At 37.8% G+C, this 19,035-nt stretch overlaps 2 protein-coding genes across 2 annotated transcripts in view; one reads left to right on the top strand and one right to left on the bottom strand.

The window, feature by feature from the left end:
• Positions 1 to 220: 220 nt before the first annotated feature.
• Positions 221 to 10,537, bottom strand: mettl4 (methyltransferase like 4). The gene is made up of 8 exons (XM_036597695.1): positions 10,191 to 10,537; positions 10,001 to 10,066; positions 9,017 to 9,377; positions 8,762 to 8,831; positions 7,917 to 8,091; positions 6,964 to 7,070; positions 5,144 to 5,226; positions 221 to 535 (listed from the first exon to the last, which is right to left on the bottom strand). Exons 1-8 carry the CDS (start codon positions 10,425 to 10,427, stop codon positions 312 to 314), a joined length of 1,323 nt encoding a protein of 440 aa, XP_036453588.1. The 5' UTR covers positions 10,428 to 10,537; the 3' UTR covers positions 221 to 311.
• Positions 10,538 to 12,245: 1,708 nt separating this feature from the next.
• smchd1 (structural maintenance of chromosomes flexible hinge domain containing 1) overlaps positions 12,246 to 19,035 on the top strand; it is a 47,232-nt gene continuing 40,442 nt past the window's right edge. Inside the window, exons 1-6 of the mRNA XM_036597827.1 lie at positions 12,246 to 12,638; positions 14,761 to 14,836; positions 16,196 to 16,354; positions 16,483 to 16,565; positions 16,903 to 17,036; positions 18,786 to 18,900. Coding sequence (XP_036453720.1) covers positions 12,486 to 12,638; positions 14,761 to 14,836; positions 16,196 to 16,354; positions 16,483 to 16,565; positions 16,903 to 17,036; positions 18,786 to 18,900 — 720 coding nt within the window. The 5' untranslated portion in view covers positions 12,246 to 12,485. The remainder of the gene's footprint in view (positions 12,639 to 14,760; positions 14,837 to 16,195; positions 16,355 to 16,482; positions 16,566 to 16,902; positions 17,037 to 18,785; positions 18,901 to 19,035) is intronic.

Below are 19,035 nucleotides of genomic sequence, written 5' to 3'. Positions count from 1 at the left end.
TTATTGGTCTCTCCTGCTTGTCATGTTGGCTTTTCCTTTATTCACTAAGAACATTTGCACTGGTTGTGCAAATAGTTGTGATGAATGCATCACAACTATTGGGCAAAGAATTGCAGTTAATTATACAGTCATGTTTAATACTAGCATGCCTTTTGCTTTTGATCCTGTATTGCAGCTTTTATACAGTAAGAAAGCAACAGGGGCAATAATAGACAAAATGTATTGTATAAAATTAGTTTAATACAAAGGATAAATTTTAAATTAAGTAAAATACAGTAGTGCAGTTTCTATTTATTAAAAGAATCACAGTTTCACAGCTGGGCAGTTGTGTCTGCTGTCCCAGCATCCACTTGCTGATTTGTATCCGAACTGTCAGTAGGTGCATCACATGCACTCTCCATGCTCTCTGTGGTGAAATAGCTGTGGTGCTGGAATTTTATAACTTCATTTCCCCAGCTTGTCCAATCAGGCTGTAGACTTCGAGCAAACATTTCCAGACACCTGGCATTGTGCCTAATGTAGGGCCTCAGCACAGCTGAAATAGAATAAAGATAACAGTTAGCGCTGTGGCAAAGTCTTCTAAGGATTCGCAGAACCATAGCTTTCAATTCTACATTCTCTTGTTCCACACAGCCCTGGTGTAGAGTATCTATCCATCTATCTATCTATTATTGTTATTATTATTAATACTCTGAGCCATCAAGTTGACTCCAACTCCTGGGTCCGCAAGCTTCTTGATGGTTTGTTCATGATTCTTCTGAACGTATCAATCTAAGTAGTTGCCAGCCGTCAGCTTCTTCTATTACTTTTAACCATTCCAAGCATAACTGTCTTTCCAATAAACTGGTTCTTCTCATAAAGTGTCTAAATTAAGAGAGCTTCAGTTTGGATATCTACGCTTTGAGTGAGAGGTGATGTTTGATTTGGTCAAAGATCAATTTGTTTGTTTTCTTTGCCATCCAACGTACTCTCAAAAGTCTTCGCCAACACAAAAGTTCAAAGGCATCAATATTTTTCCTGTCCAGTTTTTTCTTTTTTTTACTGTCCAGCTTTCACATCGATAAAGAACCCCAGAGAAGGCAACAGCCTAGATAGCTCTGATCTTTGTTGGTAGAGACAAATCATTACATCTGAATAACTTTACAAGCTCCTTCATTCCTGTTCTGCCAAGCAGTGTCAGATTTCCTGACTGTTGGATCATTTGTTGTTGATAATAGATCCAGTTAGAAAAAACTTTCCAGGGTTTTTACATTTTCACCATCAATGGTAAAGTTTTCCGACTGTCATAACATTTGTTTTCTTCAAACTAAACTGATGTCCTATTGCAAAACACTAGACATACACACACATACAGTGCTGTGAAGAAGTAGTTGTGATATCCTGATTTTCTGTTAACGCATATATTAAACATCACTGCAAGTCTTTAAACTAAATGTGATATTAGTCAAAAAGAACACAAACACAAAACACTTTATAAAATTATTAACTAATTTATTTAAGGTGCAGTGATATCTAACATGTGAATCCTCCATGTGAAAAGGCTCCCTAAATAAGAACTTATTTCATGACCTTCAGATGCAACAACTGCAACCAACACATTTCTATAATTCGATATCAGGACACTTTTCTTTGCAGAACTGCTTAACTGAGATATATTGGCAGGTTTTTGAGAATGAACTGCTCATTTGAGACCCTGTCACCATATCAGGACTTTGAAAAGGCCACTCCATTCATTTTGTTGCTTTTCAGCCATTCGGATGTGGATTTGCTTTTCTGTTTTGGATCATTGTCCTGCTGCATAAACTGATTATGTTTCAGCTCACGGCCAGATGAACAGACACTCTTCTTATTCTCTGATACAGAACAGAATTCATGGTTCCTTCAATAACAGCACATTGTCCAGGTCCCCTAGGCAGCAAAACATCCCCACACCTTCCCACTACCTCTGCCATGTTTGAATGTTGGTATCATGTTCCTATTGTAAAATGCACAGTTTGTTTTATGGCAGATATTAAGGAACCTGTGTTTCCCAAAAAGTCAAACTTGTCTGTCACTGGTCTGTCCACAGAACATTATCTGAAAAGGCTTAGGAACTGTTCCAAATTGTTTTTGCAAATGTGAGACGAGCATTGATATTTCTTCTGGGTAGCAATGTTTTCTGCCTTGGTGCTCTTCCATGAATGCCACTTTTGCCCAGGCCTTTCTTTACTCTTGAGTTCTGAACACTGACTTTTTCCCCCTCATCTCTTTCAGAGTTTTTTTAATCATGGCCTTGGCTGCTTGTAAAAAAATTTAGTAACTACATCATTCTGAAGGCAATCTTCAATGTGAGTGTGGTTTTCAACAGAGCTGGCTGCATTCAAGCCTGCCTGTGTTCAATCAGCTGAACATTTTTGTCAATTAAATTACGTTAACTGCTAAAGTACTTAAGGGGCCAATAACTTTTTCACATGAGTGATCTGCAGGTTTAATAACTCTGCTCTAACTGAAATAATCTGTCTAATATTACAAGCTCTTTAAAGATCTAAATAGCATGTACTGTGACAACATGCAATAACAGAGAAAATCAGGAAGGGGCATTTTTTTTCCACAGCACTGTATGGACTCGCTCCGCGACCCAGAAGGATAAGCGGCTTAGAAGGTGTGTGGGTGTGTTTGTATGGACTGGCACAGCAATAGAATTTCATATTAATGGTTATTAAAAAAACAAATCTTGTTCATGCATTATTCCTTCACTGTTATTTTACAATATAATGTAATAATACATCGAATTAGTTATTGAATATCAGTGTATTTAATCATTTTTGCCGCTTTATAAAAGCTCTACTTTATGTCATTCCTAACAATACTCCTTAACCATGGCAGCAGTGGAAAGAGTACTAAAAATTCCTACTGAACTAAGAGTACTGCTGCTGTAGAGCTAGATTACTGGAGTATAAGTAAAAGCATTAATAAAGGATTTATTAATCAAGTAAGAGTAAACAAGTTGTTTTTCTGACTTGGCTATATCATATAAACCATACAAACAAAACTAAAGCAGAACATAACCTTACATGAGAACAAAATGATGTTTTGAGTGCTGAGGCATGTTAAACACAAGGCAGGTTAAAGACATGGCATGTTAAAGTACATGCATTTTATCAGTGGTTGATTACATTATAAAGCTTCATACAAACCTAAAAAACCTGGGACAGTATGTGAAATGCTAATGAAAATAGAAAGCAGTGATTAGTAAATTCTGTTTTACTTGTTTTATTGTTGTTTTTGGTAAACGTGCTCATTCCAAATTTGATGTTTGGAACATGTTCCAAAAAAGTTGACCATACGTCACCATACATTACCTATCATTGTATCAACACTTAATAACTGTTTTAAGACCGAAGATATTTACTGATCTGGTTTAGAAAGCATAATTTATTTTCGTTCTTCTGCTTTGTCTGTGCAACTGTATGGTGTCTTCTGTTATAACACGTGCAGAATGTGGCCTGTCACTATGATGGACGTCGTCTAGAAAGCAGAAATTGTTGCTCCAAAATGTGTATATATCATTCAGCACTAATGGTGTATTCAGAGATGTGTCTCGTGCCTCTGTCTACCTTAATGAGCGTCTTTCTGTGCTCTTCATCAAGGCTGAAAGGGTAAGATGTTCAAAAGTGTGAGCTCACTTTACTAAATTTAATGATAATGCAGCTAAATGCAATATATGTAAAATGGCATAACCTCATGAAACACAAATACAACATGCTATAATTCTAAAATGCATTACAACAGCATGTCTACAGTAAAAGAGTTCAGGTGCTAAACTGGCCTGCCTGCAGTCCAGACCTGTCACCTGTTGAAAACATTTTGCGTGTTATGAAATTAAAAATACAACAAATGTGACCCTGAACTGTTGAGCAGCTGAAATCCTATATCAAACAAGAATGGGAAATCATTTCACCTTTAAAACTACAGCAATTGGTCTCCTCAGTACCCAAGCTCTTACACAGTGTCGTTAAAAGAAGAGGTGATGCAGCGCTGTGATAAACATGCTCCTGTCCCAAACTTTTTTGAGACGTGTTGCTGGCATCAAATTCAGAATGAGCAAATATTTTTCAAAATACAATCACATTTCTCAGTTTCACACCTGATATGTTGTCTTCGTACTATTTTCAATAAAAGCTAGAGTTTACATGATTTGCACAACATAACATTCTACTTTTATTTACATTCTGCACAGCGTCCCAAATTTTTGGAAATGGGGTTGTAGACTGGAGTACCTGAAAAGGCTATACATAGGTTGTTAATGTTTAATTAAGTCTATTTTTTATTTGGCCTTTAAAAGTGGAGATACATGATAATGGGTAGACTGCTCAGTTAATAATAGAATACAACAGCCCTCCAGCCCATTACCCATTATTAAGTTGTGAAAAGCATAAATTTCAACAGTTGATTTATCTTAGAACAATTAAAGGTGACAGATTGGGCAAAATATGCTCCTTGTGTGTGGTGGTAACTTTATCCTTTAACTTTCTCCACTCAACTTGACGTCTCTGAACTCATCATGGCTGAACTGTAGGGATTTTGGAGGAAGGCATTGCTTTGCTTTGACTGGCTTTCAGAACTGAATCTTTTAAGTTTAACTGGGCTTTTTTTAAACTGGTTTACAAGCTAATAACACACTTTTTTTTTTTACTCTGTAATGGTGATTTAAAAAATAAAGTAGCAAAGTAAAAGTACATTATTAAAAATGATCTTAAGTAAAAGCACTATGATTTAATTCTATTCAAAAAAGTACCATGTACTCAAGTGTACTCAAAATGTACTTAAGTACTGTAACAAGTGTAAACGTAATTTATTACTTTCTACCTCTGGACCATGGTAAAAAAAAAAAATCACTCAAATGCACGTTTGAGTGGCTTATTACTTTATTTTAGATTCATTAATAACATACTTGTGATCCAGAGTTGTCAGATGGGCACCGAAGCATAGTCCTGTCGCTCAAACGCATCCTTATGCAATGTAGATTACACTCTAGAATTTAAATAGACTCCAAAGTGAGATTCGAGATAAATGCCTGGCTGCTATGGAAGCTAAAATAACACACTGTGACGCCAAGAGCGCCTGATCAACATGACAAGAAGCTGTGTGGTTTTCTGCGTACCTGACAGTGATGGCTTTTGAGAGTGCAGTGCTGAGGGAATGCTAATTATGAGCCGCTCATCTGGGATCTCACACTCTTCAGGCCTGAAACAAACAGACGACAGGATGAATAATTCTGTATAAATGAAGGAGGGGGGAAAAAACTAATATGCACATACAGGGCCTCTGTGGGGCTGATCTGCTTGCACCTAACATTAGCATTTTTAATTAGCACTTCCCCCAAGTGGTGGCCTGTCTCACTAGGTCACTGTTGCTGCAGCATCCAAACTACCACAGTGCAGATGTCGATTCTTCGAGGGTATCTGATAACTGCATATAAGCCGTGTAGTGTGCAATGTGAGCATAAAGGCAACATATGCAGCAACCTAAAGAAAAACTTAAAATTGGCTACAACCACAGTGATAAAAAAAGATGCATGAAATTTAATTTTAGATTTAAAACTTGTAAAAAAAATACATGCATTTCCTGTTTCATATTTCCTGTAAAACCCACATCTGTGAATACTCACTTGTACCATATTTGGACCACTAAGATGCCATGGCTTAATTTGATGGGGGAGAAAAAAGCATCAGACATACAGCTCAATGTAAGATGTCCCCATCATGTAGGATCTCATGACTACTAAATGTTTACTGTAAAATTTGTTCTTGAGGAAGGTCCAAGAAAAAGTCTGTGTCAGATGGATGACGTGTTCCTAAACCACAGAATTGTTCACACCTTTGTGCTCTTGAGTGTGTGTAGTTTCTGTTCTTACCCAAGAACAAATCCCAAATAATTAAACACTGGTGAATGTCAGAATCTTCATAAAAACTGCATAATTGGGTTTAGGAAGTAATTATCTTAAGAACATTTAGTGAACGAGGCACATTGTGTTTAAGCACGAAACGTTCTCTCCTTGTTTAGTCAAAACTAAAAAAACAGCTGCCAATGCGTGAATAGTTAATAAATGAATGTCACAAGCCAGTGGTTTAGCTCAGTGTTAATGAGCTATTTAGAGGGGTGAACAATCACAGCAGTAACACATTTACAAGTAATAAACAGCATCAGTGTTGTTTTTGTTATAATAATAATAACAATATTACTACAAAAACCCAAACAGGAGTTGAAGGAGAAGGTGTGTACATGCCATGGCATGTGACCTTAAGTCTTATTGCCATTATCTTGAAATCTATTGGTTGTACAGACCTCAGGTTTTGATGCAAAGTTAATGAAATACTGTAGTTTAAGCTGTGGTTTGTAGTGTCTATTAGCACTTAATATTAGAGGTTGGCAATACTGCAAAAATGTAACATTGCAATACTTTTCATGATACACGATATGTCATGATATTTATTTCTTCAGACATATGATCAGTTGGAACTGAGAAAAAACAACCAGTAGTACTACATAAAAAAGCTAAAAGCCATGAATACAATGATTTTCATTTCATATTTTGCATACTGTGTTGCAATATATATTGTCATTGCCAAGCTCTGCTTAGTATCACTTAGCAAGTGTGCACTTTTTCCATATTAATGACCAATAAGAATAAAATTAGCCTCCTGCAGTGCAGTGAAAAATGTTTGTCTTTATCGAGGCCAAATTTCATGAGGCTGGGAATCATTCACATGGAAATATTAAACCCTAAATATGTCTTTCTAGGCAACACAGCTTTTAATTAGTAAATATTGACATCTTCAGGAGAGTAAAAAAATGTGGCAATGCTAGAAATCAGCTGAAATACTTTATAGACTCGGAGGCATGCAATAGTGAACTGACATGTAGAATGACTTGTGTACACAAAAACATAGGCCCACAGTTTCCATGTCTGTGCTCCCCTACCTAGTTGTGTTGTCACTGTTGGCACAGAACCTGCCAAGTAACAGTACTTCATATGGCTTCTTGTGTGGCGAGTCCAGAGGGAAAACAAACTCTCCTGTGCGGGTTACCTGCAGACACAAACAAAATTACTGTAATCACAGTAAGAATGACTGTTATGATAACTTATTAAGTCTTTATAACTGTTAGAATCACATTCTTTCTTATATATTTTGAACAACCATACATACTGTCAAACACTAAGGTTCAGTGTATCTGTATGTATTTTCCCTTATTTGAGAATTTAATGTTGAGTGTTTATGCTATATACCTAGTTTAAAGCTGCATTCTGTAAGATATATTTGTTAAAATTGAAAGAAGTAGCATTACTGTGTCAAAACACACACAAAAGTATGGTGTCCAAGTGCTGCTACGAGTCACCCTGTAAAGCCTGAAATAATACTTTAATAATAATAATAATAATACTTTCTCCATGCATTTTACATGCATTTTAGTTGCAGTATACTCAATAAGTACGCCCAGTATATTGATAATATATTTGAAGTGTATTAATAGTTTGTTACTACAAATTATATACATACATTTAAAAAAGCACTCTAAAGCACATCTAAATGCATGTAATATTTTTCAATCACAGCTGAATTACTGTTTAATACACCTGAATTATCATGTTGTTCCAAAGTCACAATCATCAGATTTATCCACTCAGAGAAGGATCCGAAACACAACTGACATTACAAACCGTTCTTTCCCACGTTACATGCAATTACACATTTCCACCAGAGAGGTCTCCAAATCCCCAAATCTTACATCATGTAGCTTTATGGTTAGGTTATACATTTACCGGTTTATAAGGTTACTGATATGTATTTTTTTATATATATATATCTATTACTTATACCATTCTGCTGTTTATTTGACTTTGTATCTTTGTGTGTAAATGTTTGCTAGTGTACCTTGACCCACAGCCACTCTGCTAACAGCTTCACTCCCCAGTGAGGGTAGAGCTCCTCTCTGACGAACCGAAGATGTCGAGGACGGTTGGTTACCCAAGTAACCACCACACATCCTGCTGCACTCACCACTGGGACAGGAAGTTGTTTGAGCTGAGATGACGGCAGGAAACCGTACCTGTCATTCAGAGAATGAGAGGGAGCCCACAGACACAGATGCAAGTTAAAATTATTTGCGTTTTGAGTCAAAGTGTTGGAGGTTCACTAGTGTGGCTAATTTGAACTTGGGGCGCTTCCCATAAAACCTGGTTTGGTTCACTGCCGGTGAGAATGCATTTTTACGATAGTCTGCACCAACCAAGGGAATGTAATGTCTGAGCATGCTTTCCTCTTCTTGTAGCAGCATGTCAGAGATGTACTGTCTGCATAATCTTCCTGTTTTAACATGTGCTTCTTGACAGATGATCGCATTGTTCTTGCAGCAAGAGCTGCTGCTAATAATATATAACCAACTGAAGCAAGTGAAAAGACACAGTGTCAGAGAAGCCTAATCTCTGGTGTGAACTCTAAATGAACTAGGTGTGAAAACAGCCTTTAATTACGTTAATCCAGTGAATTCTTTACAAACAATGCAAACTGACTGGGTTTTTGTTAAATTATTGGATTGAGGAATGGAAGACTTTTTTGGAAGTTTTTTTTTGGTTTAGTGATTCCTAAGGTAGGTCCTGACCCAACCCCACCCCCCTCTTGGCTATGCCAGTGCCACACAACACATCATTAACCTGCACATGCAATCTGCACATGCAATACATAATATGCAAACTGCATCAGTTAGCATTTAAACCTACCTATTGCTTCTTTTCACAGACTTATTTTCCCATGGTGGGTCAAGAACTATTAGATCAAATTTTTCTCCACCTATAGAGAGAAATAACATATGAACAATGGTAGAAAACCTGTCTGAGATTTGCCAAAATCGGCCTCAACATGCTAATTTAAAAGACCGTATGAGAGTTCTCTTTAAGAACCAAGCTTAAAAGCTCCAAAAGGCCTAGTTCTGGTATTGTCCAGTCCGTAATAAAAAAATAGAAGGTGGATCTTACTGTTGACCAGTGGCTCTAAGCGTGTGAAATCAGACAACAGGAAGCGGCTGCGGGGAGGCAGAAAATAAATCTCTCCCATTAGCGTGACCTCCCGTGCGGAGCTATCGTGGTTTTCTGTGAGGCGTGAGAACAGATCAAGGTGTGAATCCAAATCTGCATGTCCCTTTACAGCCTGTACAGACACTGCATCAGCATCCTCCACTGGAAGCAGCTGCTTGGCCATGTCACACAGAGCAGCTAGCTGGCACACATGAACTGGTGTTTGTTTAGTTGGCTCTGTATGTAAAGCTTCTGTCAGGTAACCGCAGTGATGTCCAGCCTGAATAAGAGGCTGACTTCCCTCCAGAACCAACAACCTGAACTAATGTACAAAAAGAAAGAGAGAAAGAGAGAGAGATTGATTAGATTATCAAACTAAAAGGTTTCTACCAATACGGATATTTTCATGGTGTTGTATGATTTCTGTTATTCGGGTTTTGGAGAAGGCAGGGCTCGGAATCGCCCCAGGGGTGTGTGTATTTGTGTGACAGGTGAGAGAGAGACGCAGACAGAGAAAAGCTTTGCTTATGCATGGCGTGGCTGTGGCCAACAACAGCTGGAAAATCTCTTTCAATACCGGTGAACACTACACTTCTCTCAAAACTATTGTAAAACAAGGCTTCAGGCAGTGCATTCATAGGCATTTCATGTAGCTAACAACTTTGAAATTAGTTTTTGAAGTTTGAAGTTAAATTGAAGTTTTTAGAGACTTTAAAGGCTTTGGGGGTTTCATTCCTGTCACCACCACTGTGAACAATTTTGACTCAGTAAGCTTCTTTAGAACGGATCATCTCACATCAGACCACTCTGAATGACTTTCGTTGCATTTTAACCATTTAATTATACAGACACTTTGAAAATGGTGGCATTCGCCTTTAAAAGAACAATAAAACGCTTTTAATAATTTTTAAAAACTTGGTTTAGCTCGGTCATAAAAAAAGGTACCTTTTCATGGAAGGCTTGAGCATCCAACTCCCCCTGATTGAGATCACTCCGTTTCCGCTTTCTTTTCTGAAAGAGAAATGGAGCGAAGCCAATAAAAATACACTAAGCACTAAGCCAATGCTCCTACGAAGAAGTGTGATATTATCTGTCAAGCTGAAGCAGCCCAAACGAGGAAACATGTTGCCATTACCTTTCGTGCCTTCAGGTGGATTCTCTCAGGTGTCTCAGTATTTAATAGATCACTGCTGTTTGAAACATCAGTCCTGTCTTTGTCCACAATATGAGGCTTAGAGAGATCATAGTAGTGTTCGTTGAATCGGCACCTGAAGTAGCCCTTCTTTACACTAAAACAGCGCTCTAAACCTTCGTCTATGAGAGAACAGGAGTCCAGCAGCCACCCGCGATCATTAGCGAACAAGACAGCCATTTAAGCTGTACTGAAGTGAAGTGTGAAAAGCAATACAACTGAACAGAACAACCCGGAGTTTACTGCCTGTCGCTGTACGCTGTAGTGCAGCGCCATGACACAACACAGCAGCAGAGCTGTACAGCGACAAGGCTGCGCTGAAGAAACGCAGCTGATGCGCATATCATAGGGTACTTTTCTCCACTGTCAGAGTCGTGTTTTGCCGTAAGCAGCTGAAGCACTCGTGCAGGCCCACCAAATCACGAGGAGCCCCACGAGTATACTTTCTTCTTCTTACTATTATTATTCTTAAATTACAATAACAACAACAACAACAATAATAATAATAATTATTATTATTATTATTAATATTATTATTATTGTGAGTGAGTGTGTGAATGTGTATGTCTGTCTGTCTGCCCTGCGATGGACTGGCGACCTGTCCAGGGTGTATCCTGCCTTCCGCCCAATGACAGCTAGGATGGGCTCCAGCACCCCACCGCGACCCAGAAGGATAAGCGGTTTAGATGATGTATGTATGTATGTATGTATGTATGTATGTATTATTATTATTATTATTATTATTATTATTATTTGTCATGGTATTAGTAAATCAATGTTTTTGTACTTGTTTCATTTTGTTTATATAGACAAAGTTCAGACAATTCCACATTCTATTTCCCCTATTAATAATTAAATATTATTTTATTTTATTATTTATGGTGTTTTATTGTGTTTACGTTTGCATTTATGAATCTTTTACTTCATTAAAATGAATGATGAAAGTAATATTTAATTTTTTGATTTAATAAAACTTTTTTTTTAATTATTAAAAGTCAAATTTTCATCACTTTTATTCATTCTTGCATAGAACATAATAAGATTGGGATGGGTGTTTGGGAGTAAACGATGTAAACCCACCCAACCATTGCCATTAATGACTATTAAACACCACCAGGGACCAACAGAAACGTTTAATGGTTTATATGATTTTTAAACCTGGGGTAAATTTGACGCTAATGAAAACCTCTTTGACACAGTACATACTTGCAAGACTATGTAGATGAGCAACTGCTACCAGTCTGGTTCATTTAATTACAAATCTACCCGCAAACTGGTAAAGACCTGTTTGTACTAGCTGAAGGAAAAAAGTAACAGTAAGTCTAATAGCAAGTATAGCAAATCAGAATATTCTTGCTGTGTTTTTTTCTGTACGCCTAGTGTGACATTTGTAAATGAAATATGTCATTCAACAATGTATACATAATCTTCACCTACAGAAAAAGGCCTTAAAGAGGCGTTGGATGAGGGCTTTTATTTTGACAATGTTTGGGTTAAATTGAATAAACAGAATTTCCCACCGGCAACATCCAAAACTTGTTGTCTCTAATTTTTTAGCGAGTCTTTCAGGAAATTCTTTCAAGAATTTCAGTTGTATAACTGGGTCGAAAATAATTTGGTGGTTTTTCATTTAGACTTTAAAACAGGTGGTGTTAAATATACGACAGCGCACCAGAAAATGTACAAGAATGTTTGGCGCCAGAATAGGGTTGCCAGTCGCGATTTTAGGTTCACTGTGTCAAAAAATGAAATATTTCATCCGTTCGTTTCAGTGTAGTATTTTGTTTAGTGAAAATCAGTAACGAAAACACTTACAGTATCCTTTAGCACAGTAGTTTGTAAACCTGAAACGCTGTGACTGAGTTACTGTATAAACATTGACTAGAAGCTGTTGTGTTTGCTATGAGCTATGAGCGAGTATTTGGCAACCCAGCGCGACCAAGCGGGCGCGTGGCGACTGACAACACAGTTGCAGAATCACATGGTGCAGCAGTGTGAGGGGGCGAAGTGTTCAGAACTGAAACAGTGAGGGCCGCTGTGGAGAGACACTGACTAACAGCAGCAGCACCGAGAACAGGCGGGCCTGCGCGTCCAGCAGGCAGACATGTCGGAAGCGGAGCGGTGACGCGTCTCTGTTCGGTTTTCGCTCTGCTGAGTCGTTTAGGCGCCTCAGCGCTGATACATCTGCCCTGGGGAGGAGGAGGAAACATCAGAAACATCTGAGAGGAGAGGAGAAACATGGCGGACTCGGGAGTTTCCCGAGCGGAGAGCTCGCCTGACAGCCTCTCGGTTTACATCTACGACTGTCGCCCCGACAGCAAAGTAGCTTCTGAGAAGGTGATAGAAATCAGCGGCAAGAACTACGACGAGTTCCTCCAGGCTGTACGCCAGGTGGGTGGACTCCGTCCGTCAAGTTCGCACTGAGGAACTTAGCTAAACTAGCTGGCTAAATAAACAACTAAGTTACATTCTTAAATATGGTTCTTCTTAGGTAAAAGCGGTGGTTTTGTTTAGAACTTTGAGTTCTGTATAGAACCATTTTATGCTTACATAGTGAAATGGTTCTTCAGAATGAATGATGTGTTGTATATGGTTGTATTTAGAGCCTTTTTGAAAATGGTTCTAAAAGGGAACCAAGACGAGTTATTCTGTTGTTATAAGCTTGACATCGTAACAATAGCAGAACCCCTTTTGGTGCTATACAGAACAGTTCTCAAAATAATTCTAGATATGCATCCATATACAACGCACTCTTCATCATTCTGAAGAACCGTTTCACTATGCAAAGAACCATTTAAGCATGAATTACTAAAGAGCCCTTGAAGAACCACCCTTTGTAAGAGTGTAGCTGTTTGTAGAGAGTGAACTTGACTCTGTTTTCTCTCAGTGGAGACATTAAAAGCTGGTGTCTGTCACTGCTGGCAGTGTGTGACAAGGCTGTCAGTTAGGCTAACTTAGCTAACTCACGGTGTACTCTGGTGTTTAAACCTGCTTCAGTTTACTGTTTGCATGTTTTATTTCTCTACTGAATTCACTCTGTTACCATCACACCCTTCCTGAGGTGAGTCCAGTGTGATAGAGCAGCATAACCAGTGCTTGGTGGCGTATCGTCTATACCAGTGGTCCCCAGCCCTGGTCTTGTAGAGCTGCCTTCCTGCAGAGCCCAGTTCAGGCCACAATTTGCTACACCTGCTCCAGCTAACCAGCCTCTTCCCAAGTCCTTGACTGGCTGTATCAGATGTAGTGCAGTTAAGTAAGGGGCAGTGCAGCTTATTGGATACAGGTGGGAATTAAAACTCCGCTGGAAAGTAGCTCTCCAGGACCGGGGATCGATACCCCTGGTCTATACCTGTGTACTGTGAGACTTACACACTGTGATATTGATAGATCATTATGTGATTTCCATAGAATTTGCTTTAGTTTTTACTTCTGTTAATTGGATTTTACTCGTGGCATTTGGCGTTAAATTTGTCGGCAATGTAATGCAAATTGGTTGGATGCTCTTCTGAAAGATCTATAAAAAGTACATAAATAATACATTTACAATAATGTGTATGGTTTCCTTTTGTGTCATTGTAACAGAAGAAACCAGACAGACCAAAACAAGCTCTTTCAGATTTGTGAGACATACCAGTGGTCAGGAAGCATGGGTTCATTTACTTTATTAATGCAAATCTAAATATCATCCAGTACTCGGATACTGTGATACATTTGGAAAATATTGGAAATTGGAAAAGTTGTGATATTGAAGATTATAAATACCACCCAGCACTAAGATGTAATTTAGTGACCAAAAATGTGAAACACTCATTTTCTGGAGCAAAATCTTCATAGGTGGGGCTCTTGGGTGTGCAGAAGGCGTAATAGAATCAGTTTCAGTTTACCTCATTATCATATTGATAATATGTGGCTATTAATAGCAGTTCCCAATCAGTTTCTGTTCTGGAAAAAAGAACAAGGAAAGAAAATAAGTTGCTGCACTGAGCTGTAACCATGTGGGTGTTTTATCTCTCGACCTGGAAAACGTTTCCTGAATCTCTCAAACTTTCACTGTCATTCTGCTCTGCTGATTCAGTGCATGAGAGCATGCGAGCTGTTAAATCAAGCTTCTCAGAACGTGTTTGGAAAAAGAGCAGAAGCATTATCTTCAACCAGAAAACCATAAAAGCCTTCAAAGCAAATAGTTGCTTGTTTTTTTCCACTTCTACTATAACTGCTGTGTATATATAGCAGCATCAACATCAGTCTCTAGCGTATTGGTTATCTTCATCGCTTCTTCTTTGATTATCATGCTTTTTATTTCACCCCCTATATAGCATGCGACTGATACTAGAAACATGTGACTTATTAATAGTGATTATAACCGCAGTGCTGAAGAATTTTAGGCTGTTATAGTGGAATTAACATGAGGATGTCTATATACGTTAACATTTGACACCACATCTGATCAAGAAACAGATGACTTTAAGGGAGGAAGTCAAATATATCTAACATGAGTTTCTGTTCATTTCAGGAGTTTACTATCTCTCGAAATGAAGCTTTTGTGCTCACAACAACAGATCGCAGGGAGATCGTCAAAGACGTTTATGGTGAGTAATAATTCTGTTCACTCATGAAAATAAGGGAAGTTGTAATGGTGGGACAGCCATCATATAGCATTTCACAGAGTGAAAATGAGAATATGTACACTAATTTGCGGAAATTGAGCTCTTGCCGGTGAGTGCAGCCCAGAAGATCAACATGCAGTGGATTTAGATAAGCAGTAGAACACAAGGATGGTGTGTTATATCACCATAGATCATCACAGCCATCATGTTATTGGTGATTAGGCACAATCTCAAGTATTCTATTGTTTTTATGCCACTATTTTGCAAATTAAAGAGAAAAGTAAAGTAAAGAAGCCCTGACGCTGTTTCAGATATTTGTTTAATGCTGGCAGTTTCATCTGCCAGAAAAGTAGTTCCAGCAGCTTAGAGGAACAAGACCTTTGAATTGACTGCTTTTCAAAAGATTGTGTGCTCTGATCGTGTGTGCTCTGAAGTCATAAACGAGCAGTGAGTGTTAATGGGCCACTTGTACTAGCTATATGTAAGTTCACATTATAACATAGGCTAGGTTTACTACAAGGGTTTCGTTCAGATTTACATGTTACCAAATCAAAATGGGTTGCACCACACAAACAAGTTTTTGTGCGTAGTAGTTATGCAAAATTTGAAGATTTTTGTTCCAAAATATATTATAGACCATATTCAAGAATTTTCTTTTTTTATGATATATGTTGTTTACACAGACATAATATTTCAACACTATATTATGATGAATGCCACTTTTATTAGATAAATAACTGTGTTTTCTTTTATAATGCTGTAATTCTCGTCATTTACACCTACGCCTAAGCAGACATAAGTGTTTAGGAAACTAACAGAAACCACATAGATAAGACATAGAAGACTGAAACATGACAACTTTTTTTTTTTGTTGTTTTATTTTGGCAAAGATAACTTTTACTTAGTAATTGTGTCCCTGAACTCAACATCCACAGCTCCAGTTCTGTGACACTCAGCAGCTACCAGAACTGCTGTACTGATGCGGCTGTTGCATTGGTTGGCACGTTCGGTTGTTTCAAGGAAATTGGTTGTTAAATGGGTGTTTATTGTTTGGCTCTGAAAATGTTATCGTCATGCTAAAATGATGGTGTTTAGCTTTTGCTGCTGTGTATACACTAGTTAAGACATGACATGCAAGCTTAAGTACAAACTTATGGAAAACCGGTGCAACACAGTCTTTGTGTTTTGTGATATGATGCTGTAGGCCACCTGTTGCCTAAATTTGTGCGCGATTAAATGAATAATAATGACATTTGAACAATATAATATGTTTCTATCTGCTTTTAGCCTAAACTATTTAAAATTTACATAACCATGTTTCATTTTCTTGTGATTACATAGGTGAGCTTGCAAATGGAAAAACATTACACCTCCTACAGACTGTGGATCAAGAGTTGGCTACAGCAACTCAAGAGCGAATTAATTATCTTCCCCATTACCACACTATTGTACAGAGTGGCCAGTATGAGTACTATGCCAGCGAAGGACAGAAGGCACTACGTAAGGATAACATGACTCTTGTTCTGTCTCACACGCTTATTCACATGCTTGTTCGCTTTTTTAAACACACTTTTGTCTTCAGTTATTAAGATCTGTTTAATAATGTTGCTTGTGGTTGTATGTTTCAGCCTATGCCTTCGCTGAGCTCATTGATAATGCACTTTCGGCCACCTCACACAATCATGGAGTCAGGAGCATTGACATCAGACTGGTGAGAGCTCAGAGTTGAACATTTTTCCTTATATTAACTTGATTTTCCAGTTTCAGTCCATCTGAAACAGTAAGCTCGTGCTGTGGTGTTTCAGGGATGGAAACAAGCACCCAATGTTTTGTAAGATGTTTGAATATTGCTTTGCTTGTCACAAATCAAACATTTTCTTTCAACACATTGCTTCAGGTATTCAAAACGTCTTGATGAGTTGTAACACCGACTTTTGTATTAACCCTGGCTTTGTTCTTTTTTTTTCTCCCCTCTCTCACTCTTTTTGTTTGTATGTCTATCTGTGTGTCTCTCTGCATGTGTCTATATTTTTCTTCCCTTCTCTTAGTTGTTTGATGAGTCTCAAGGTGGACCGGCTGTAGTGGTGATAGATAATGGTCGTGGAATGACCTCTAAAGAGTTAAACAACTGGGCTGTTTATCGCCTTTCCAAATTCAATCGAGATGACAGCACTTTTCAGAGGTAAACCCAGGCAGGAGTTTAGGCTAGCAACCTTTTGTACTATATGATACTATACTTCTTTTATAAGTATACCTCAACAGATATGAGATAATTTAAGTATTAAAAAACTTACAGTTTCGTGATGTGTTTAAAGCAATGTAAAAGAAAAGGTAGGGTATAGAGCAAAGTTTCATAAAATTGTCATTTTACAGAGTAACATCGAGGTACTTTTTCGTATTTGGTGTGTCACTGCAAATTTGGTCTTAAATTCCGTTTGAAGTGGCATTAAAAGTTTTACAAAGTATTTCATTAAAGTCCAAACACCCTAAATGGTTAAGAAATAAGTGCATTTGAAAACAGCATGAAGTAGCCCACATAGTCACAGTTAGTGTTGGACAGAATACTTTGAAAAAGTATTGATGGCTAAAAAATGACTACACTGTCCTAAATGTGTCCAGTAACAGTTCAATAACAATGTGTTCCTTTACAGAACATAAAAAAAATCTATTAAGAATACATATTTATAAGGCACATGGGAAACTCTGCTGTTGTCATTTCTCTTTAATTCACACTGTTCCTTGCTGTAACCATTTGGCAGTTTTCTTCAAGTAATTTTTCTGTTGATATTCTTCATGAAGAATTTGCTGATTTAAATGAAATTACAAATTTCTCAACATTTTTAGCTCTCATCGCCTGCTTCAGTCCACTACTGCTCACAAACAATTCGCCATATCCCAATAACAAAATCTTGCGAGTTTGTCTGTAAAGTGGGTGGATTTTCACTTAATAGACATGTATGTAACTTGCTACGAAACACATGCGCGAGTCCAATACATCAATGTTAAGCTAATCACTCATGAACATGTCCACTACTAGAGTTCAGTAACACTGAGATTAATACGTGACTCATCACATTGATTCTACTCAGGCTTCTGTCAGTTGATTATGTCAGTCTACTCAGGCTTTAGCAGTGTTAATAAAGAAGCCATTTATAGAGTTCTCCTTTAGAGTATGTCTGTATATATCATGAACTGGTTTTAAAATCAGTGTTTGTTAATAAACAAGCATTGATTGTGTTTCTTTTAAAGATGATACATTTTTAAATTTAGTGGGTAAGTATTCTGAAAGTCATTTATTCTGTCTTCTGAATATTTATTCTGAATACTTGTCCCAAAGCTTTGCCTTAAACAGTCCAGAGCACTGGACGCCTAAAAGGTGCTGTTTGCTAAGAAGTTGTGTCCTGTCACTGGTATTCTGAGATATGCCAAAGATTTTCATAAAGGACCCAGGATTTCACAAGAGCGTAATTGGCTGTAGTGTAATTGGGATCATACCATCCCTCCCAGATATTCTGCAATCGGGCAGAGCCTGATAACGTTGAGGTGCCAAAAAATTCAATGCCTTGACCAAGTTTCAAAGTCTTCCACTGCAGATGTTACTCACTAAATAATATTGTTCAAGAAAACAAAAAACAAAACACATTCCTCTGTTTGTGATCATGGAAGTAGGCTGTAGTGAGCAAGTACATTTACAGATGTATACATTGTATGTGTCAACCAAAAAAAAAAAAACTCATTGCTCTTGGAATAAAATAAATATAGCACCCTGATGAGGATAGGAAAGAAGTAGCAGGAGAGATAATAAAAGATAGGAAGGAAGTTGCTGATATTAAGAATCTTACAACTGTAATATGGAAACAAGTAATAGTAGTAATAGTAGTATGTGTAACAAAGGTCATCAGCTGTATGTGTTGGTTTGTTTTTGTTCTAGTGATCATTCTGGATATGTCCGTCCCAGTCCAGTCCCACGCAGTCTGAACAGTGACATTTCCTACTTTGGCGTTGGAGGCAAACAGGCCGTGTTTTACATAGGCCAGTCTGTACGGGTATGTGCTGCACCACATTCCATTCAGTTGAATCAAATTAGTAATAGAGCAAGTGTCAGCTTATTAAATGGGTTGTGTTGGGTAGACAGCGATCAATTGTGTAAAAGATAAAAAGATTAGCATCCCCAACTTTGT

Source organism: Colossoma macropomum, unplaced genomic scaffold (assembly GCF_904425465.1).
Source record: "Colossoma macropomum unplaced genomic scaffold, Colossoma_macropomum, whole genome shotgun sequence".
Classification (NCBI taxonomy): domain Eukaryota; kingdom Metazoa; phylum Chordata; class Actinopteri; order Characiformes; family Serrasalmidae; genus Colossoma; species Colossoma macropomum.
This window is presented reverse-complemented; position numbering and strand designations above follow the sequence as displayed.